At 36.7% G+C, this 24,503-nt stretch overlaps 1 protein-coding gene across 4 annotated transcripts in view; it reads right to left on the reverse strand.

The window, feature by feature from the left end:
- Positions 1–24,503, reverse strand: part of MYH10 (myosin heavy chain 10) — a 135,007-nt gene that overhangs the window by 69,685 nt on the left and 40,819 nt on the right. For 2 of the 4 annotated variants that reach the window (XM_069482048.1, XM_069482047.1), the window contains exons 5-8: positions 22,424–22,526; positions 21,761–21,790; positions 15,643–15,735; positions 1,120–1,183 (exon numbers count right to left, since the gene is read on the reverse strand). In XM_069482048.1, the coding sequence (XP_069338149.1) occupies positions 1,120–1,183; positions 15,643–15,735; positions 21,761–21,790; positions 22,424–22,526 (290 nt within the window). The remainder of the gene's footprint in view (positions 1–1,119; positions 1,184–15,642; positions 15,736–21,760; positions 21,791–22,423; positions 22,527–24,503) is intronic. The other 2 variants (XM_069482049.1, XM_069482050.1) reach the window with 2 other exon arrangements.

Here is a 24,503-nt window from a genome sequence, read left to right on the forward strand (position 1 = left end):
GCAGATCCGAGCCTGGTTTGGATCCTTGGTCCACAGTGTCTTGATGCTTCTGGAGTATCTATGGGTTGACAGTCACACGGGGCTCTCACAGAATGTTTCACAGCTTTGGAAAATGATTGCTTCTTTTGAGGTAAACCTTCGATGGGGCCACCAAGGTGAATTAATTCTGTACATGCCAGACAGCCTAAATTTTAAATCAAATCCCAAACACATCCTCTACAATCTGGTGAAAAATACATTCATATGAATGATGCTATAATGGACCAATATGAAGAAAGGTGAACCATAGAGTCATTCTGTTATTTTCAAGCATCTGGGTTTTGCTGGTTCTGAGCATATTTAGAGACATGAGATACTGCTCTTAATTAACCAGATCCTGACTTCACCACAATGCAATATATCAATGTAGCAAAATGGCACTTGTACCCCTTGAATAGATACAAGTAAAAACTAAATGGAAAAAAAATTAACCAGAAAAATCTTGATCTATCCCTCACCTGAGGGACAAAAACAATGCATTTCTATCACTGGAGATTTCTTCTAACAAGTATCAGGGAGTTGTCATCTGTATCCCTTTCTAACTGGTATACTATCATTCAGAATCATTTCGATGCAGGCATTTCTAGAAGCCAATTTGTGCAGGTGACATTTCTTAGGACTATTCTATGTATTTGATATTTTATTTTTTCCTCCAGCTTTATTCTATTAATACTTAACACTAACTGAAATGACTTTAACGTTGTAATTTTATAAGGCTTGTTTCAATGAGTACATGCTCATTCTACCAATGTTAGTAGAAGTAGATGGTAAAAAAAAAATGGGTGAATACAACAGTAGCTGAATAGTAGCTGCATGCAGCATTCATCTAAATGTGGCACTCTCCACTTCCCCAGCCATGTGAATAGGTTCTGGCCTAGTATTAAAAACAAACAACAGCAACAAAAACCTACCATTTTGGAGTTAATATTCAGAGGCTGAAAGTATTTCAAAAAGCCACAATATCGTGGGGCTTAAGTTTTATCATCTGGATAATGAAGTGATATCGCAGAGGGTTACCATGAGGCTGTCTAAGACTAGATCATTCTTTATTGTGGATTATGTAATTATGAAAAAGGATACATGTTTCAATGTTGGCCCCAACGATATAGCCAGTTACATCAAAGTTGATCCGAATAAACTTGCCCTGAAAACAAATTAAAGAGAGAAAATTGAAAACAAATAAGGACATGGAGGATATGAACACTATAATAAAATAATAAGACAGTGTGCCCTGCCAAGTATTCATGAATTGGTTACAAAAATAGACAAGATCTATTGCCTCAAATAAAAAGCCTCAATAAATTTCAAGAAAGTAATAATAAAATAGGTTACTTTCCTGGACTATAACATAATTACACATTATTAATGAAAGAAAAGTAATGAAACCTCATTTAGAACTTTAAAAAGCTATTCTAAATAATCCGAGATATGAGAGATTTTAATAGCTTTACGGTAATACTATACCCAGGCCCATACTGATAAATTTGAAAATCTGAGTAATATTGATGACTGCCTAGGAAAACAGAAATCCATTCAAGAAAAAAACAAGAGGAAACTTGAACAGATCACAATCACAAAAAATAATGAAGCTGAATTACTTCTTTAAAAATGTTAGATTGGTCTCATGTTTTATAAATTTCTAAGGAAAGGCCGGGCACGGTGGTTCACACCTGTAATCCTGGCACTCTGGGAGGCCAAGGCGGGAGGATCATTTGAGCTCAGGATTTCGAGACCAGCCTGAGCAAGAGCAACACCCTGTCTCTACTAAAAATAGTAAAAATTAGTCGGGTGTGGTGGTGTGTCCCTGTAGTCCCAGCTACTCGGGAGGCTGCGGCAGGAGGATCGCCTGAGCTGAGGAGTTTGAGGTTGCAGTGAACTAGGCTGATACCATGGCACTCTAGCCCAGGTGACAGAGTGAGACTCTGTCTCAAAAAATAAATAAATAAAAATAAAAAATAAATTTCTAAGGAACAATTGATTCCCTTACTATATAACTGCTTTAGGGAAACAGAAAATTGTGATTATTTCATCATTTATTTTATAAAGTTATCATAACACTGAGTACGCAAACTGGTAAAGATAGCACAAAAAAGGGAAAGCAAAATAAAAGCAAACGTGGTTACATCTTACATACAAATACAGATATAAAAGGTCAAATTGAACATGTTGCAAAATAAAGAAACATAAACAATGATCAAGCATGGTTTATTCTAGGACTGCTAAGAAGGACGGATACTAGTAAGCACACTACTGGTAATATTACTCATGACACAAATAGTCAAGGGGTTCAAGGGCTTCCTTTGAGGAAACTGACAAGCTGATTCTAAAATGTATTGGGAAATGAAATGGACTTAGAATAGTCACAATAATTTTGAGAAACAGGACCAGAGCTGGGGGACTCACACCACTTGATTTCAAAAAGCTATAAATAATATTAGGATAGTGTGGTACCAGTAATGACAGAGATACAGATCAATGGAACAGAATCAAGTCCAGAAATAGGCCATGCACGTAAGGTCAATTCATTTTCAATAGAGCTGCCTAGGTAATTAAAAGAACAGTCTATTCAGCAAATGGTGCTTGAAAACATGCAAAACAAAACAAAACAAACAAAAAGAGCCTAGACCCTTACCTCGCACCATATACAAAAATTAACTCAAAATAGGTATGGGCTAAAACCCATAAAACTTTTCAAAGAAAACAGGAGAAATTCTTTGTGACCTTAAACTGGGCAAGGATTTCTTAGACTGTAAAAAGCATGAACTATAAAATTTAAAAACGACAAATTGGATTTTATCAAAATTTAAAACTTCTGTTCTTCAAAAGACACTGTAAAGAAAATGAAAAAGAGAAACCACAGATTTGGAGAGAATATTTACAAAACACGTTATGTGACAAAGGACTTGTTCTCAGAATATATAAAGAACTCTTACAACTCAACAGTAAGACAAACAACCCAATAAGAAAATTGGGTAAATAATTTGAGCAGACACTTCATCAAAGAAGATATGTGAATGGTCAATAAGTATATGAAAAGATGCACAATATCATCAGTTATTAGGGAAATCTAAATTAAATAGGGCACAATGAAATACCACCACATACTCACTAGAATGGCTACAGTTTTTAAGAAAGGCCAGCAAAGACATAGAACAATTAGGACTCCCATATGACCCTGGTGAGATCGGAAAATGGTATAGGCACTTCAGAAAATACCCACTTTCTTAGAAAGTTAAACATAAAGTTACCATATGACCCAACAATCCCACTCCTAGGTAGGCTTTCACCCAAGAGAAATGAAAAAAGCATGTGTTCATGCTATGTAGACTAGCATATGAATGTACATAGTCAGTTTATTCTTAATAACCCCAAACTGGAAACCTAAATGTCCATCAACTAGTGAATGGATAAAGAAATTGTGGTATATTCATACAATGGAACACTAGTGAGAGATAAAAGGAATAAACCCAACAACACAGATGGATCTAAAAAGCATTCTGCTGTGAAAGCAGCTAAATGTAACACACTACATACTATAAGATTCCATTTACTTGACATTCCAGAGAAGTTTTTGAAAACTGCAGAGACAGAAACAGATCAGTGTTATCAAGGGGTAGGGGTGGGAGGGAACTGACTACATAAAGGCAAAAGAAAACCTTCTGGAGTAATCAAACTATTCTATCTCTGGATCATGGTGCAAGCTATGCTACGTATACATTTGTCTAAATTCATTCAGTATACTGAATAAGGGTGAATTTTATTGTATGTCAATTTATTTATTTTTTTTAAGAAACAGGGTCTCTCTACGTTGGCCAGGCCAGAGTGCAGTGGCTATTCACAGGTGCGATCACAGAACACTACAGCCTCAACCTCTTGGGTTCAGTAATCCTGCCTCGGAGTTGTGAATAGCTGGGACTACAGGTGCGTGCCGCCATGTCTGGCTGTACGCAAAAAATTTTAAAAACAACCAAGGGAGAAATCTTAGGACTTCCTAGATAAATGCCAATTTTAAAAACATATTTCAACAACTATTTTTTATATTTACTATATTAAATTAAACATGCTCTTTCCCTATTAAAGTGAAAATCGTTAGATTTACACTCTTCTTACATCGCCAGGCAGCTTGCCCATTCTTTTACCCACTACTTTAGAGCCCTCCTCATCCTGTCCACTGTGTTCTTTTTTTCAGTGTATAAATATTTACTTAACTTAGAAAAAAATGAGTAGTCAGTTGGGGATGCTACCACAGAAATTTCTGAACTACATTTTATTTTCTGTAAATTATACTTAAATTGTTGATTTTTTAAAAAGAAAAAAGGGGATAATTTCCTAAAATCAATAATCCATTATATTTTTGCTCAATATTATGAGCATTCATGAAGAACTCACCCAATTGTCCCTTTTTTTTTTTAATTCTTATTTCAGCATATTGTGGGGGTACAAAAGTTTAGGTTAAGTATATTGCCTTTGCCACCCCCCCCCGCCCCAAGTCAGAGCTTCAAACATGTCCATCCCCTAGACAGTGCGCATTGCACTCATTATGTATGTATACACCCATCCCCTCCCCCACCCACATCTGCCCGACACCTGATCAATGTTGTTCCTAAATGTGCTCTTAGGTGATGATCAGTGAAACCAATTTGATGGTGAGTACATGTGGTGCTTATTTTTCCATTCTTGGGATACTTCACTTAGTAGAATGGGTCCCAACTCTTTCCAGGAAAATACAAGAGGTGCTATATCACCATTGTTTCTTATAGCTGAGTAGTACTCTATGGTATACATATACCACATTTTATTCCAATTGTCCCATTTAAAAAACCCAAACCTAGCTAGCAAACAAGGTGCAAAGAGAGTACATGTGGGAAAATGGGGGAAATCCCCCTGAATAATACTGATTTCCTGCTTGAGGAGGAGCAAAGCCCGACCAGTTCACACGAGCAAGTTTTATCTCACGTACGCTCACATATGTGTCAAGGAGCACCATGCCATCATCATATCAAATGTGCATCTATGAAAGGTCTGCTCCTGATGCCCCTAAGCCCCAAAGTGTTCAAGAGGGAGTTAGAGGCACGAGTCCTGTAAGCAGCAAAGGCATTTTGGGACCAAAGACTCTTACTGCCTTACACAGTCATGTATAAAAAACCTACACACTCTGCAGAATAAATTATCACAACAAATGGTAAAAACAAAAATACTCTGGATATAAGTCTAGCATAAACGACTGAGTGTATGTGGACAAAAGACTAGAATATATGAAATCAGGACATCCCCGGAAAGTTAGGGTGGTGTCAGTCAGCAGTGCCCTGTTGCCTAGATGCTGATCTTATGTCACCAGACTTCATGAGGTAATAATTTCAGTTCCATTGGAGACTATCATGCAAATCCATCATTACAAGGCTGCTTGACTATGAGCCGGGAGCATTTAGTATTCTTCTTTTATAGAGAACCTGCTAATTAAGAGTCATATAATAAAACTGACATTCTGTTTGCTTGTTTGTTTAGTTTTTTTTGGAGGGGGAAGATAAAATTTTGTTCAGATTTTTTTTTTTAAGTGGGAGAAAAATTTTCCTTCCTTTTGAGACAGGCTCTTGTGACATTATGTAAGCACTACTTTCACACATGCAAAACAACTCCTTACACAAATAATGTAATTATGGCATCGAGAACCTAATGCCCTCAAACTTAAGGAGAACACTAGGCCATGCTTTTTCAACACCTGAAGAACACTGTGGCACGTGTGCTTCCACACATAGCCAGGAGGTGGTATGGGACACGGAGGAGGGAGGAAGAGAGAAGGCTTCACAAAAATAGTGCCATTTGAGCCTAGCAGTTTTAGAATTCATCAAGTATTAATACATCAGTTGCTTCAAGCTAAATGGTAATTTAAAGGGAGGTTTTGTGCTTATTTATTTTTTAGTTCTCTTGAAAAAGAAAAACTATCATACTACAGAGCTCATGCCTATAATCCCAGGCTCAGGGAGGCCAAGGCAGGAGGATCACTTGAGGTCAGGAGTTTAAGATCAGTCTGGGAAACAATGAGACCCCATCTCTACAAAAAATAAAAAACTAGCTGGGCGTGCTGATCCATGCCTGTAGTCCCAGCTACCTGGGAAACTGAGGCGAGAGGATCACTTGAGCCCAGGAGTTTGAGGTTGTGGTGAGCTACAATGACATCACTGCACTCTAGTCCAGGTGACAGAATTAAAAAGAAGAAAAGAAACTACTACAAAGAGTAGGAGTCCCTGACACGTTGCAATCTGACTTCAACTTCTAAATTGTAAGGAAAACTAATCCAGTACTTTCAAGAGATACAATATTCTCGGTGAACAGCTAATCAAAGTAGCAACTCATAGGCACTTTTCTCTCTTCTGCCAATAAGTTCTCACTTATTGTTGCCCTTGCATTGTCAGAATGCAAAACTGGAATATTTAAAAACCTTTGACAGAGAGATAGACCTATTTTGCTCCATAATTATGAAATATTTTCATTTTTAGATTTACATGCACCAATTAGAATGGTGAATCCAATGAATTTTCTCATTTCTACATCATCTGTTTCTTTTATTAATTTTCATATACACACCTGGCTTCAGCATTTGTCTACTTAGTAACCTTATCAGATACATTTTGATACAAAAACATCCCACAAGGTTAAAGAAACTGTTAGGTGTCCTTTTAGCAAAATAGATAGTCTAAATTCTTGTTGCAAAATACTAAAGAAGTCCTTCCTACTGAATGACTAACTGGATGCTAATGCCAGATTCCTTTCTGTCCTTAGAAATAAATATTATTTTTGAGTTTGAGAAAATTCTAGGCTACCATCTGAAGACTCAACCTGAGACTTCACTTACAGAATGGATTTCATCATCATCTTTAGAGTCTACCATGCTATCTGTCTCTTTGCATTCATCTGATTCGTCTACTATTTGTGAAATGGTTCCCTCTGTCAATTTTCTTCTCTTTGATATTATGGGTAGAAATTGGAAACTTCTGACTTTTCAACTAGATTCACTGGAATCTAAAAAAGAAGACTACGAAGATGGTGCCTATAGTGTTCTTTCACGCTTATTTGAAATAAAATGCAATATTTTGGGCAATATAATAAACAAACTAAAGGATGATACAATAGTTATTGTAGCATCCTTCTAGGAAATTCCATTATTCTTTTTAACACAGTTGGGAATAAAGGATGAGTAATGATGAACCAATTCTAAGGATGAAAAAAATAGCAAATCACTCATACTCCATAATAATATCTTAGATTTATACAATGGTTCAGTGGATCCATATGGTCATTACAAGACAGAATAATTTTATTCTATTTGAAAAATAAATAAATTTTGTCTTTGTTCTTTGGAAGACCCCAAGAAAGAATTAAGTTAAAAACTATTAAATTTTATGAATAGTTAGAATTATTTTTAAAAGAAACTAAAATTGGGTCCTGATGTTATACTGAGGGTTAAAATTGTTTATAAATTTTAAACAGCTATATTATCTATACAATACCTCATTGAGTTAATAAAAAATTGCTATTTTAAGAGACAGTAGTCAAAAAGCAATGCTATTACTCCAAAGCTGCAAAGAACACACTGCTAACATAACTGCACAAGCAAATAACTCTGCAAACTTCTCATTTTAATACTGCAAAAAGATTAATCAAAATCATATGGTATCACCTAATTCTTAAGACAATATTTCACTTAAATTCATCACATCCAGTAATACAAACTTTCCACTTTCACCAACATGTTTAACTCTTTTATTAAGTATATATCAACATGCTTTCAACTCTATATTATTTCCTATTCGTTTTTCTTTACCACCTCAGATAAATCAGAAGTTCAAATTTCATCAAGCAAAACAAATTCTTTATTTCAGCAATAAGACAAAGTTATTATACAGATAACTTTGAAATCTAAACTTAAATATTATCCATTTTGGGAAAGGAAGTTCTTAATAGATCCAAAGGAGAAATGGAAGAAAATTAAGGTTTTGGTCTTCTGAACAGGTAACCTATGAAGATATGTTTTAAATAATTTAGACATGTGGTCACTTACTTGGATACATAAGCAAAATCACCAACATGCAACACTCTTATTTCCTCATCAGTTTCTAGCCAAATTTCTTTTTCAAAACTGGGGTTCACAGTCGCTCTAGACATTATAGTGAGAGCCAGAGAAATATCTTTTGGCTAGAAGAAAAGGGCCAGGCAAGGAGCCGGGAAAGAAGGGGATACAACAAGGAACAACAAGGAAGGAAGGGGCCAGGGCTGCAGAGGGCTGCAGTGCCTGGAGGAGGCAGGATGACATATGCCAAAGAAACTCGTATCTCTGCAAAGGACTTATTTAGTAACTACAAATCTTGCTTAAAAGCCAAAGTGCTAGAATTTATTTTGCTTTAAAAACACTTTAACAAAAAAACCCTTATGAAATTGAAAATTATCAACTCTGTGAGCATGACATTCATGCTCAGGTATTTTATAAGATATAGCCAAGTACTCTGACAACATGACAAAGTGAAATTTCAGGACCAAAAGAAAAAAAAATACTTTACTGAATATCCCCAAATGATCTAGGATTTAAATATCCCACTTAATGTTGGACATCCTGGCAAATCAAGTAAGATGTAGGCCATGGGCTATGACATCACTTACTGTTAAACAGTCAGCCACTTGGCCAGAAAAGCAAAGACGACTTTTCTTTCTTCCTTGGGGGTAAGCCAAATGAAAGGAATAAAATCTATAAGTTAAGCTTTCTCCTCAAATACATAATAAATACTCTTTCAGAATCAAGATTTTTATAGAAACACACATCTAGACTAAACTGGAAAGTAACAAGTAAAGAGTTTTACTTTTAAGTGGGTCCTCTATCTTTTAAACATTATGTGAAGAAATTTGTGCTTAAAATGCCCACTCCATATTTGAGTTTCATAAAGGTCAGATCATGGCACTCAAAATATTCAATCAAAATTTCACCAATAAAAACAAAAACAAGGAAAAAAACCAAAAACATGGCAAGTATGTCATGTATTAATTATTGTCATACATTTTGATGCCATATGCATGTTATGTACCAATCCAAGAACAACTGAGACTACACATTCTTATATAATAGTTTTGAACAGCAAAGAAACTAGAATTCTCTCTCCTTCTATGTAAAATATAAATTGCAAAGAATTTCACTCAAAATGTGCAATGGGACAACATATATATATGATATTTTGATACTATAAAGAAAACAAAATTATCCTAATTAGTTTCAAAAATTTTGTTTGTTCTTAATTGACACAGATTTTTTGGAAGTTTTTCTGGTGTGGTGTCGATGTATCTGTAGTAACTGAACCTAGATTAATTATTAGCAACTTAATTCAGGGGCAATGCAGGTTTGTTTCACATTCTGAAAATATTTTCCTCTTCCCAATTTGGTGTCTAAAGTTGTTACGTGGTCTGTAATTTACTTTGAATCATTTCAGTGGAGATGGGGTGCTACGCCACGTGTAGAGTTTTAAATCTTCATTCTGGAGGCAGCTATTTGCCCTAAATGAGAAAACCTATTCTAGACGTAATTAGCTAGCATTTAATCCAAAGGCCAGATGGCTACCTTAAATGCTTCAGCTATCTTAATCTCCAGAGCACACCAGAAGCTTTGTTATTAGTAAAATGAGTTTTATGTGAGCTAAGTGGCCTTGTTATTTAGTATAATGGATATTAGAAATTACTGGGGTAATATGAGTGGCATTAACAGACATGGACTGATGAGATATATGCAGACCTTCTGCACTCTGGTGTGAAGCAAACTGGTGTTAGGACTCTAGCAAGCCCAGGAGGCTGTAGTGCTGGGAATGCTCCGAAGGCTTGATTCTAAATGGCTGTGTCCAGCCAGTGTTCTCGAAGATGCTGGCTGCCTGGCGCAGGCCATATTCTGTCCCTAACTGTCACATTTGCCTCAGTAAATCTTGCAGGGAAAGGTTTGGTCAGAGTACTTAAACAGACAGAACTGGGCTGCGTTCAACTTACACAACTATTTTTAGTGCCTGCTTGCTGATAAAATTCTGAGGATGCAGAGTTACAACTTGCTTTCGTTATATTCTGGTAGCCAAATATGGGGAGGATACCTAGAGCTTTTACCTAGCTCTAACTATTAGAGGATAGTTATCTACCAAAAGGTACATAGTAGTTGGGAATTGCCACACTGGCTTAAGCTAGTTTGCAAAAAAAAAAAAACATAAAAGAAAAAAAGGATTTGGGCAAATAGAGAAAGTGATTCTTACTAAAACTTTGTAAAAGAAGATGTATCTGCTGATCCAAACAATCGTTTTGAAATTGAAGTCCCTGTTTTTAAAGTTTCATTATGAGAGACTCATTTTACATAAATCTCCTCCATCTGGAATGCATTTTACTTCTCCATAAACAGAGAACTGGACTAACTGTGAACAATTATTTTCATAAGGGTAATGCTCTCCTAAAGAATCCCTTTAATACAAACCATATGGTGGTATCTTTGAAAGAAAAGATATTCTTCAGGAAATTAGTCGTCTATATTAGATCAAAGAAATGGAACCAAATGGATTTTAAAGCTTATGGAGTTTATAGTTTCAAATATTTTCACTGTAAGCACGTGGCTTATAAATAATGACTGCATGAAATCTCATTGTACACACAATTCATTTTTTAACATCACTTTACTCACTATGACACCAATCCCAACCTGAGGCCCAGCCTGTCCACAGAGCCACTGCCTCCTACGTGTCCTCTACCCATGCTTCTGAAACTGGGCATGCGTTTTCTCAGGGGATCTAGCACATGCACTACCTTCCCTGAGCTCAACTGCACAACATGGCATGCCACTGAGGACATACTAAAATTAAAACCAAAATGAAGGTGACCTCTACAAAACTAGGGACTTTAGTTTTGGCCACTGATATATAGTATTTCCAGGGCCTAGAATAGTGTCTGGCACTGTGTAGGCAACCACATTTTAACTAAATGAATTCCACAAATACGCCTGGTATGTACTTTGTACTTACATGTGTGACGCACTGTGCTAGGAACTAAGGATACAGACGAGAACAAGGCAGACAAAGTCCCTACTGTCAAAGATTTTACGTTCCAGTAGAAAGGATAACAAATAAGCAAAGTAATTAGCCACAGATTGTGATAAGTGCTATGAGGGAAACAGGACACTGTGATGGAGAATAATAGAGGAAACCTTCTCAGATAGGGTTTACACAGACTAGGGAGAGAGGAGAGGGAGGAGAAATGTGGACAGATTTGAAACACTTTCTGCATGTTTACCCAACAGGATTCACTGCTGGCCTGGACATGGACCATGACAAAAAGGCTGAATCAAGGATGATTTCGAGGCATTTTATTTTCCTAATTTTTTGCTGTTGTTTTCATTTTGTTTTAAATCACATTTAGTGATTTGTTTTCAAATCACTAGGTGATTTGATGGTACCATTTATTGACGTAAGACATAAAGGAACAAATATTGAAAGAAAAAAAATTTTTATTTGGAATGTTAAATTTGAGAAATCTATAGACATCCAAATAGATGTCTCAATGAAGCAGCACACTGTCTGGCAAAGAATAGGTGCTTAATAATTAATTAAACTGCACAAGAAATCAAAAATCAGTCAAATGAGTCAACATTGGTTACTTTCAACCTTCAAGAACCAAAGTGTTGGCAACATCTACAGAGAAATATAAAAGGGATATTTTAACTGAACGTTATTCAATCAGTGGAACTAATTACTTAATTATTTTCTATGGAGCTACTAGGACCAACTACTTGTATTAATATTGTGTAGTTAACACCTTATATAATAATAATAGCAGATAGTTACTAAATAATTTCTTTAAAAATACTATACATATCAATAAAAGTGATTTTTTTAAGAATTAAAGCCCAAAGCCACAAATCTAAAGATACCTTTGTTTCTTGGTTGAATGAATAGCTATGTCTATGCACTGCCTTAATAAAAAATCTTTTTCCTATTAAAATAAAGATCAGCTCTTAACATATTAGACTGAGTACGTTTAAAGGTTACTACATAGTAGTGGCAAACACGTTGGCAGGTGGTACCTCAGCTGAAATACGGTTTGTTGAACATCCAGATTAGATGGCTGATTCTTGCTCCTTTCCTATGAGCTGCTTCAAGGTGGCTAAAAAACAATCTAAGAAATTCTTCTTCCCAGCAGAACAGTTTCCTATCAGAACTATTTATATCAACTTTTGGAAGAGGATGTGTAAATCACAGACATTAAGAAGACTCATATACAATTTTGCAAATAAATTGCAGAAAGTGATTACCTTAGACAATAATTTGAAGGAACAATCTAGAGCTGGGTTTCTTAATCTTGCATAACTGATATTTTGGGCTGGATAATCCTTCGTCGTGGGGGACTTCCCTGTGCACTGCAGGATGTTGAGCAGCACCCCTGACTGATGCCAGCAGCACATCACTACCTGGACCCTCAGATGAACAAACAAAAACGTCTCTGGACACTGCCAACCTCCTCTGGGCAGCCCTCAGTTAAGACCCACTGACCTAGAGTAACAGCAATTATAGGTTAAAGCCCTATGCGTGCCAGTGGTGGAAAGCCCACTAAGGATGCATGGCGGCCTCCAGGATGGCCTCAGTGACCCCACTGCTGACATCTACACTGCCCTTCTCACACAGTGTGAGGGTTGGTTCGTGTGACCAGGTGAATACAACAGAGGGATGGTATGTGACTTCTAAGACAGGGTCACAAAAGACACTGTGTGGCTTCTGTCTTGCTCTCTCTTGGATCGCTTGCTCTGGAGAAAGCCAGCTGCATGTCATGAGGACATTCAAGCAGCCCTACGGAGAGGCCTATAAGGTGAGGAATAGGCGTCTCCAGCCAACAGCTACCTGAGTGAGCTTGGAAGATCCTCCTGCCTCATTCAGGCCTTGAGATGACTGCAATTCTGGCCAACATCTGAATGACGGCCTCATGAGTGACCCTGAGCCAGAACCACCCGGCTAAGCTGCTACTGAATTTCCAACACACGGAAACTAAGAAGTAATAAATGTTTTAGGCCTCTAGGTTTTAGGGTCATTTGCTATGTAGCAATTGAAACTAAGACAGCATTATACTTATATCTGTCCCAAATACAAAAATAACAAGTGGAAACAACCTGGCAGGTAGATAAATCCTTACCATTCAGTAACAGAATCACTACATTCTTTCCCAGAGGAAATAAATGGTGGCTTCGTAGCAGTTTATCTTTTCTAGGCAAAAATGAGACAACTGGGCACAAAACTGTTTTCCGCAAATTTACAGTGCAGTTTGGGGGGAAAGGAATCAGAATAGACTGGTAGCTTGATTTATGTGGTAAAATAAAGGATTTTCCATGAAGTTGTCCTTGAAAGACTTCCTGGAGACTCACATACCAAAGCTGGAAGCTCACGGTGTCCACTATCCCGTGATGCAGCCACTAAACACAGGGCTTTCCAGGACGGGGAAGTTAAGATTTCATCGTGGCTCAGGCTCAGTGGGGGTGACCCAGGGCAATGGCAGAAGCACTAAAGAAGTCAGTTTCCTCAAATCTCCTAGAAATCCAAAAGTCACAGGCCTGCTTCCTACTGACACAGGCACATTTGTTATCCCACTTTATACATAAAAAGCTAAAATAATTACTAAATGAACCTGGATTAAGTGAATCTTCAAATTTTATCTTACTAGGGATAAACAATATTCCAAGCAAATAGATCCCTATTTCTTACATAACCTGGAAAGCCTCTTGCATTGAAACTACCTCTCAGGGTGTTATGGGCTGAACTGTGCACCTCCCCCACAAATTTGTACGTTGAAGTCCTAATCCCCAGCATCTCAGGATGTGACTGTATTTGGAGACAGGTTCTTTAAAGAGTAAGTTAAAAGGAGGTCATTAAGGTGGGCCCTACTTCAATATAACTGGTGCCCTTTTAAGAAGAGGAGATGAGGACACAGACACACCCAGGGGGGAGACCATGTGAAGACTCAGGGAGAAGAGGCCACCAGCAAGCCAAGAAGAGGAGCCTCAGAAGAAACCAACCCTGCCAACACCTTGATCTCAGACTTCTAGCCTCCAGAATTGTGGGAAAATACATTCCATTGTTTAAGCCACCCAGTCTGCAGTACTATTTTATGGCAGCCCTAGAAAACTAAAACAGACAGTTTTCTGGATACCCTCGCGTTTACTGGGTCCTCTGTGACCCTGACTCTGGTCCCTTCCACTAATCACAGAAACCACGCCATCAGAACAGTAACATGCAGACCCTGACTTTACATTCTCAGTTTAAAAAAGTATGTCACAATAATATCAGATTCCCCAAAATTATCCGTCAATGAACTGTCAGAATTAAAGTCTCTTTTATTCTGGCCTTCTTGACTTTTACCAATCCTTCAGAAGAGAAAAAAAATAGTAGAATTAATTTGAACTACTTAAGTAGAAGTAATTGAACAATGAAGTCTTTCTCCAATCTGACCATGGAAAGGGATATTGAAACTTGATGACTATAACCCCAGGCAGAAGACTTTCGGAAGAAAAAGCCCATTTTGTTGAATATGGGTTTAGAGATGATTTGCCATTACAGTGTTGTGCTGAGCAGCTCAAGTGGGGTGGGGCGGTGTCCTTGAAATGACACTAATCTGGCTATCACTTAGGGCAATATCCTCAGGCAAACTGTGATAGCTAGTCAAACTGAGGCAGGAAGTAAAGCTTTCAAGGAATTAGAATAATTGAACGGCTAAGAAGAATTTTTAAAGAGAAGTGACAAATTATTCTGAAGTCTCGATCCTACAGAAACAGCAAGATATGAAAAGGTGAGGACCGGGTGCCATGGCTCATGCCTATAATCCCAGCACTATAGGAGGCTGAGGTGGGAGGATTCCTTGAGGCCAGGAGTTCAAGACCAGCCTGAACAAGATAGCAAGGCCCCGTCTCTGCAAAAAAAAAAAAAAAAAAAAAAGCCAGGCACAGTGGCTACTAGGGAGGCTGACGAAGGAGGATCACTTCAGCCTAGGAGCTCGAGGCTGCAGTGACCTATGATCATGCCACTGCACTCCAGCCTGGGTGACAGACCAAGATCCTTTCTCTAAAAAAAAAATAATAATAAATAAAAAGAATCAAATAAAATAAATTAAATAAAAATAAATTAAAAAGACATGGAAAGGTCAATTCACTAACTACATCTAATGCCAACTTCATGTGTTGAATGTTTATTATGCCCAGTGCTGAGCTAAGTACTCAACGTGCACATCATTTTATCTCCATATTATCATCCCCATCGAAAGATGAAGAAATAAGCTCAGAGAGGTTATGTAATTATATGTCTATAAAACACACATAATTATTCATCCCTATATAATAAAATATGATTATAACTTTCACACTGCCTTTTTTTTTTTTAAATGTAGCTACTAGAAAATTTTAAATTACATGTGACATATTTCTATAGAACAGCACTGTTCTATACTATATCTGTTATCCTCTCCTTAAAATCTGGGAAGAAAAGTAATTCATTTGCTTAATCATAGGAGACACTCAACTAGAAATCTGAGGAATTAAAAAGTTCTTGATGCTTTTAAACTTACAAAACGAGATGAGTTGTCATTTTTCACAGTCTTCGCATTTCCAAATGATTCCAGAATTGGATTTGCTTGCAAAAGCTGCCGTTCAAGTTCCCCCTAGAAGACATTACACATACACACGTACACGCACACACACACAAATAAAAGCAGACGTATGTTAATCCAATGTCTCTATTCAAGACCTCAGGGAAAAAGAAAAAAAGACACTGCCTCTATTCCTCAGTCCTTTCCTCCTGTCTGCATCCAGCACTCTTGTTGGCTTCTTATTCCTAGTTATGCTAATGAGCTCTGCTAAAGGCAAAAATTAGCACCTATAAAGTGATCACAAGAAGAAGAAAATGCCACACTGAACAGAGAAGATAAACACAGGGCACAAAAATTAGGCAAAGAATTTTGAAAATAAAACAAACCAACTGATTTCATGAAATGAAATTTAGCATAACACTTCAGTTAAGAACATATTAATACTTCTGTTTACTTTAACTCTGCCTTGTTTGAAAGATTTAAGGTAGCGAATTATACAATTACCACTGCATTGGTATAAGAGTTTCCATTTTTCCAAGAGGTTTCACATAAAATCTCAATGTCTTTACAAGGCAATGTCCTTACCTCCACTTTCAGAGGATGGTAAAGATGGTGATGCTACTGAATGCTCAGGTTTAAAAGGCTAAAGATAGAGTACTTGGTATAATGTATGTTTTAGTCAGGTGTCTTTCTTTATATGCAATTTGCTATGAAATAGATTTTACAAATAAAAGATGTAAGTATATTAATATGTGCTTTAATCATGAAACACAATAGAAAGCTGTATGAGAAAGCGTGATGTCATTTCTGGCCATGAGAAGCACTAGAAAGTGATGCATTTCTGGAATGTAAGTTCAGAATTATATTTTATGACTTACATAAATCTGCTTTTTCCAAACACAAATCTTTCCTCTGTATTTTAAAATACCCAGAGTATTCTACACCTAAAACTAACTAAATTCTCTAAGCAAACAAAAGAATATAAAGAACCTCACTTAAGATTTCTAAATTAGTGGCCATTTGTTATGTGATACATTACACCACCATCAAATCCAAAAACAAGAACAATATATGCCATACATACAGTTTTGGCATCCAACCCTGGTTTGGGCTCTGTCACTCAGCTGAAAGGGTGAGAAGTGTTTCTGAGGCACATCACATAGGAAGGGGACATTCTCCTGCTACTTCTCTCTAAAGCATGTATCTGGATTGGCCACATTTTCAAAGGTCTTAACTACAATCTATAATTGTGATCAACTGAAACTGTCAAGAACTGGTCTTGTCAATAATCTTAAAGTATGTGAATGTCATTACACAGTATCACTTCACTTTCTTCCATTAGATAATTTTCTCCCTATACAGCAAATCTTCCTATTTGTTGACTTCAAAGCACTTACCAGACTATTTTTGATGTAAATCTTTCTAAAACATTACATGCTGCCAAACTTTCTCAAACATGGTATCCTGAACCAATTTTGATGACTGACAGCCATCATTAAGAATGTCAGCTATCATTCTGTGATAAAATCAACTGCCTTTTTTCTCGAGGTCTGTGGTCATTTCCAACAGCATGCCTATGACTAAAATTTTGCAGTACCCTAGTGTACTGGCTTTGGGTCAATTATTTGGGCCTCTAAGCTCAGTTTTTGTTGTTGTTATTGTTTTGCCTAATTCAACCTGTATAATCAGAATGTAGAAACTATCATAAAAACACTGACATTCTGGTAAGTGGGGCATTATCTTTATTCTAACCATCTTCTGTTTGATCGAGGTATTAAAATATGGATTCCTTAAAATTATACACTATTCTGCCAAATCATAATAAAAAGACTTTCATAATCTATCTTTAAAGTGTTTCCCTAACTTGGAGATAAAGCAAGTGATGCATACCCTATTTTAGTATTTCTAGACATTCTACTAGACATGGTTACATGGATTCTTTGGGTCAAGATTTCTGTTGATTCTTTTCTTTTCCTCTTAGTGAGTGTGCGTGTTATTTACTAATTCTATTCTTCCTTGTGTTGGCTTAAAATAACCTGTAGAGTTAGATCTGCACGGGCTGTACCACTGCACTTAGCTCAGTCATCATCAGTTCCAAAGAGATTCTGCAAATATTTGCTGAATGAATGTAAAATCAGAAGTCCTAAAACATTCTGGTAGTGTTTGGGGAGGGAATAGTGGTGGGCCAAAGGCAGCAATAAGATTTGAGTTCAGGGCCCTCACAGTCACCGTAATAATTGTAGGCTCTGGTATTTGCCTGTCCCTGCTATTGGTTCTACTACACTAACAGTGTCATGACATTACTTCTCCTAATGGATTTGTGACATCAGTGAGACCAAATAAAGATCTCAAAAACCCATAAACGAAGTCCAACAAACTTGACACAAAGTTAATATCATGAAACATACAAAATGGCCTTAAGAAATTATGATGAAATATGATAAATTCTGTGTTGAATAATTTCATAATTAGATAAATGGTGTTAATATCTCTCAATCAAATTATGAAGGCATTTATAAACCATCAGGGGGCAGTGACTATTCACTTTTCAGCTAGACTTGGATAGGCATTGTCCCTTGTTTCTACTCTACATGAAAACAAGAAATAGTATTTGGGAATGTGTAAAAAAAGCAGAGTTAGCTATTGAAATTATTCCTAAAGTTCTAAGTATGTGGAGTTATATAATGTTTTAAAGGTTTACCAATCATGGTGAAAACCATACCCTTGCGTGTACTACATAGTGCATAATACACACTTGCTATATGATATAGGATGAGTTTTAAATGGCTAAAAAATACACATTTCTTTCAAAACTCCAGTTCAGCCAGCAGGAGGAGTTGGGCTGGGATCAGGCTGCACCTTGCAAGCCTGGGCAGGCAAAGCTGCAAGTGTCTGACTGACCACAAGAGGAAGGTTAGAGGTAGACAGCCATAGCCAATTACATGTTGAAAACCAGACTCTAATTTCAACTGGCAGTCTCTAATTTTTGTACTTGCTACTTGCTATCTATCACCTTTCTGTCTTGGTTCAAGGAAGTTTAGACCAGGCTGAGGAAGGATACAAAGTCATCCTGGAGATAACGTGAAAAGGCAGGGAAGCAGGTGGGCTGGCTTAAGGAATCATTCTTAGAGGATGATCAAGTTTTAGAAATCAGTCATTTTCAAATCTGCTCTGAAACTGTACCATGTTGGGTCTTGGAGTGGCAATGAACACTGTGCCATACTTTGAGGGTCTCTAACAGCAACCTCGCATGCGGAAAGATGGCACTGAAGCTGTACTTGCAATTGACTGGTGGACACTAATGGGATAAAGCCAAATGAGACTTTTAATTTTGTTATAAAAAGTACACCAAACATTCATAGGCAAGCGTTTATTTAAAATTTACTTCTTATGTATTGTGACTTTAATTTTGAAAATTGATTTTACTTACATTTGTTCATATTTTCAAAATGAAGATTAAGTTTTAAAGGTAAACATAAAAGACTAACCACACAGTACTGCTAGGATGGCTATAATAAAAAGACAGATAATACCAAGTGTCAGCAAGGATATGGAGAAATTGGAACCTTCACTTATTGCTGGTGGGAATGTAAAATAGTGCAGCCTCCTAAAGAAAAGTTTGGCAGTTCCTCAAAATGCTAAACAGAGCTACCATACGACCCAGCAATTCCACTTCTGGGTATACACCGAGAGAAATGAAAACCTGTGTCCTCACAATTACTTGTACATGAATGTTCATAGCAGCATTAATTCTAATGTCCAAAAAGTGGAAACAACCCGTATGTCCATCAACTGATGAACAGATAAATAAAACGTGACATATTTAATATAATGGAATAGTATTTGGCCATAAAAAGGAACAGCGCACCAATACATGCTACAATGCGGATGAACCTTGAAAACGTTATGCTAAATGGAAGAACAGTGAGAGAGGACACACATTACATGATTCCATTCATATGACATGTCCAAAATAGGCAAATTCATGGAGTCAGAAAGTAGATTAGTGGTTGCTCGGGGCTGGGGGGAAATGGGAGGTGACTGCTAATGGGTACAGGGTTTCTTTTGGAGCAATAAAAATATTCTAAAATTGATTGGGATAATAATTGCATAACTGTGAATATACTAAAAAATACTAAATTGTGCTTTAAACAGGCAAATTGTATGGTATGTGAATTATATCTCAAAAAAGCTGTTTCCAAAGAACAATGGGGACATAAACAAATAAATAAAAGAGTTACAAAATCAGAAGCCTAGAAATACCTTCCCCTTTGTTTTTACAATTCATACTACCATCTACTGATAAAATGCTGGATATATACAAATAGTTCCTGGGAATCTGAGCAACTTTTGCCTATAAAGTTCAGCGTAAAATCACAAACCAGTGGTATCAAATCAACCAAAAGAAACTGTAACCTCACAAATTATTTTTCACACTGTAACTGTAACTTTAAGACAATCATTCTCAAAATGTGGTGAGGAGTCACCCCAGCAGAGGGAGAAGTAATTTCGTGATAGGACCCTTCCCAGGGCGTGGCCATTCTCTCCCATGCTACTGAGTATCTCATATTCCTCAGGTGTGTTGGGGAAGAAAAATTGAGAACCACTATTCTAATGTTTCTAAAAACATCACCATAGTTACTATTTGACTTGACTACTATTAGAATCAACTTGGGAAAAGCAGCATTGAAGATTCTGTGCATAGTGAATACATGCAGTAAGACATGCAAATCAGCAATGACAGGGAAGCATGGCCCAAAGAAGCTGTTGCCTTCTTTGGGAGAACTTGCTTTCCAAGGAGTGATTTGACCCAAAGTAAAATCTAGGGGTAGGCATGCTACTCACATACAACAGGGATCCACTCTGTAGTTTAAAATGACATCGAAACAAAATGTTAACGATAATGATTTATGTGTTCCACAGAGGATTTGGAAAACCTAAATCTGTACATTAATTGTTTAACACTATTTTGCTAGTGACCCAGGTATGTATTTGGCGTGTACATTTAGCATGTACCTCTAAAGTACAAAGAAAAGCTGGTTTCTGGTCCAGATTTTCCTTCTTTAACTGGTAAAGAAGGCTTGAAATATCCTACAGGATATTTCATGATTATTTCATTAATTCTCCCAATTTGTATTACTGGTCTGGTCCGCAGCTAATGGAGCAAAAGAACCTTCATAGATATAGTACATCTTTGGTGTCTGACAATTTTTAGGGATTTTAAGAAAGATACCTGAAAATTTCAGTATCTATAACAAATCCTTTAGATACTTATGATCATTTCTTTATATTAATAGATCATTTCCATAACTCAATGTTATTGTTTCTGGCTTTATATTAGCTTTATACCATTATGCTCGTGGAAGACAAACCAAAATCGTTCCAATGCTAGAGAAAGGATTAAGTCCAAGTACAGACACCCTACTCTATCCAAGGACTCAGTTCTGCCCTTCCTTTCTTCCCAGGTAGCAGGAAATTGAGGTCATGCCCTGCTTCGTGTCTGTTCACTGCCATGCTCTGCAGAGCTAAAGGCAGTCAACTGATAATCAGGAAGACTAACATTCCTCCATTACTTGCTCAGCAGAAAGAAAACTCTAAACTTATTTTATATATTAAATGCAATGAGGCCTTTAGGTGAAAATAAATAAAGGCATAAAGTATACAATGCCATAAAACTTTAACAGATTAGAAATTTGTTAACCCAAAAGGTATAACTTTTAAAGTTTCAGCTCCAAATTCAAAATTTAGTGTATGGTACAAAGCTAGGTTTTCATGTGTTTAATAAGTATTAAAATAACTCCACCTAGTATTTGACTTATGAAACCATAAGTTTATAGGCTTCATAAACATGCAATTCAATGTCATGATAAAAGAGCAAATAAATATTAACATTTATCTAGAAAACAAACTTAAAGCAAAACGGCATGCTGCTTCTCATGAAAGAATAAGGCCCTAAGCAATAAATTTTCAAAATTAAATATTTTTTACAATAGATTTCACTCAGAACTAATGGTATTTGTTTCTAGAAGAGATTCAATCTAAAGACAAAAATTAGTGCGAACACTCAAGACTAAGAAGCATAAAGAAAAGCACTTGCCTGGTGTTTCACTGGTTTAGGCGATTCCTGCTGTTCATTACAAACAGATAAATGCAAATGTTAGCAAGTTTGGGTGTCCCCTAGCAGTAAGCCACATCCAAAGCACCGAGCAAATGTGCAGGTTAGAACTGTGGAAGCTGGTTTGGCTGGCATTCTCTCAGGCTATACCAACTACCACTTCTGCATATCTAAAGGTTAAGGATAACTGGTATTTCTGTTCTTACCCTTTTCCATCATCAATTCTTCTCTTATCTCTACCCTCCCCTCAAGCTGCTGGGGGCAGCAGCAGCAGGTAACTCTGCAAGCTCAGAAAGAACTGCTAAAAATATGTGAGGATCTTTTTCTTGGTGGAAAATAAGAAGTCTTCATAAGCACTGCTAAACAACTTCTAACAATTCTCATCAAATCTCTGCAAGAAATTAGGATTCAAGCCACAACCATAATTTCCAGTTTGCCCTGTTAGAAAACCTATTTAGTAGCAATTTCCTGTATCCTTGCTCCTCTTGAGTGAAAAAGGCATTGCTGGGAGGGCGGGTGGGCAGGAGACAAGGGAGCTGTCGATTGCAGCAGTGCATGAAGTAGACTGGCTTCCTTATTTTTGTTTCTGAAATTATAAAAGAATAAAACTAAGATATAAAAAACACCAGCAGAGCAAAAACTTACAGGAATATTATGGTCCTTTCTTCCTTTATGTGAAGAAGCAACGTGGGCAAGGTACTGAATGACTTTCTTTGTATTTTCCGTCTTCCCAGCACCTGATTCACCCCTGAGAGAAATATTAACATAGGTTGCTTTAATGAAAGCACAGGACAGGCATTCCAAAATTACAGTAGATAAAATTAAATTGTTTTGGCATAAGAATTAGTAAAGAAAATAAAATAAAAGAGAATAAGTAGAAAAAAAATAACTACCAGCAGTAGTTAGAAAATAAAATTTTTAAAAAGAAGCATCAAACAAATCCAAATATTTCTTGGTAGATGCCAGTAAAAGGCCACAGGAAAATATTAACAATACTTTTTTCTCCTTTGGGGGATAGAGGGATTCTGCCAGAAATGAAATTTATTAGAATGTTCATGAAGAAACTACTCAGTTCCAGAAACACATCCAACACTGCAAACAGAGAATTCCTAAAGCAATTAAATTATGAAGATTCAATCTGAAGGAGCCAAAAGAACTCTGGGATGCCCTCTGGTTACTGATATTTATCTGCAAATCCCCTGAAAGCCTTCTCAGATCATCCTTCAAAACAGGCTAACGATTCCCTCCTTTGTACCAAGCTTGTACCTTGTATACACTTTAAGATCTTCCCATCATTTGCAGGCCACAAACACTGAGCTCCCTGATGCCAAGGACTAAGGCCTCATGTGTTTATTTACTTGTGTTTGTTTCGTTTTAGTGCATGTAACCTTGCCCAGTGTTGACCCATAGGCAGCACATAATTTGTTGTCAAAATGAATGAATACTATGAATTTTGTTGTCAACATGGACAAATGCCACCACTTTAAATGATTCATTTTTATAAACAAGGCTGGCACATTTCAAAAGTTGCTTTTTATTTCTACTTAGTACTAAGCTTGAAATTCAGATAAGCTGCTACTAGGCACATAGTGATCCACGAATTATGGCCTCTCTGCTCAAATACTTAAAGGTTCCCTACAACATGATCAAAACAAATCAGATTATAATAAAAATTGTAATATCTAATTTGATTAATTTTTATTAAAAAACTAGAAACTCAAAAATGTTATTATATATACATTGCCAGCTAATAATAGTCTAAGCATTTTATCTAAGGCTTGAAATTCTAATCTTTCTAACAAACCCTAACCTTTTCTTGGAATTATACTTAGAACTGTGCTATTCCAACTGTCCACAACTTAAACTTTTCTGTAGGCTTACTGGCTGCATTATCTTATTAACTCTGCACTCAGATAACTACAATCTCGCCTGTAGGGAGGGTTGGGCAAAGCAATCCTACTGACCAGCTACATGGTCTTGAGTAAGGGCATTTTCTTGTCTGGGCCTCAGTATCCCACTCTATAACATACGGGCATGGATTAGATCCTTCCTAGTTCTGAGATTTGATGACTCTAGATATAACCCACTTATTGGTTTAAAAGAATATTTTATATAAAGCTTATTAATCACCCCTAGTATTATGTTAAATTATGTTAATAGTCCCCTTCTCTGTCTGTCATCGAGAAGTTTTTGAATCTTAGGCACTCAAATCTACCAAACTTTTGTTTTCAGGTTTATGCCTGCTGTTCTTACTTCAAAAGGCCTTTCCTGCACCAACATTATATCCATCTATACTTTCACTTTTATATCATCTGTATTGTCTTCCAGTACTTTGATGGTATCACTTTTTATAGTTAAATCTTCAATCAACCCGAAAAAAAATTTATGGTTTGAGGTAAGGATTTAATCTAATTTTTTCCCCAGATGATTTGACCCATATGCCAATATCAATGGTTGACACGGATATTCATTCTCGAGCCATGTGAAATGTTATCTCTATCTGATTCTTATTTCCTATGCATGTGGCTTATTTCAAAGCCAGTGCCATAGTGAAGTGGTTCTGAAATACGACTAACCAGAGCACCCACCACTGTTCTTCTTTAAAAAAAGAAAAAAATAGAAATCAAGTTGACTGAGGATTATTGTTTTAGATAAACTTCAAATAATTTGTTCTGCTATCCCTGCCCCATCTCCCTGCCTCCCAAATAAAGAACAGGAGGAGTTT

Source organism: Eulemur rufifrons, chromosome 9 (genome assembly GCF_041146395.1).
Source record: "Eulemur rufifrons isolate Redbay chromosome 9, OSU_ERuf_1, whole genome shotgun sequence".
Classification (NCBI taxonomy): domain Eukaryota; kingdom Metazoa; phylum Chordata; class Mammalia; order Primates; family Lemuridae; genus Eulemur; species Eulemur rufifrons.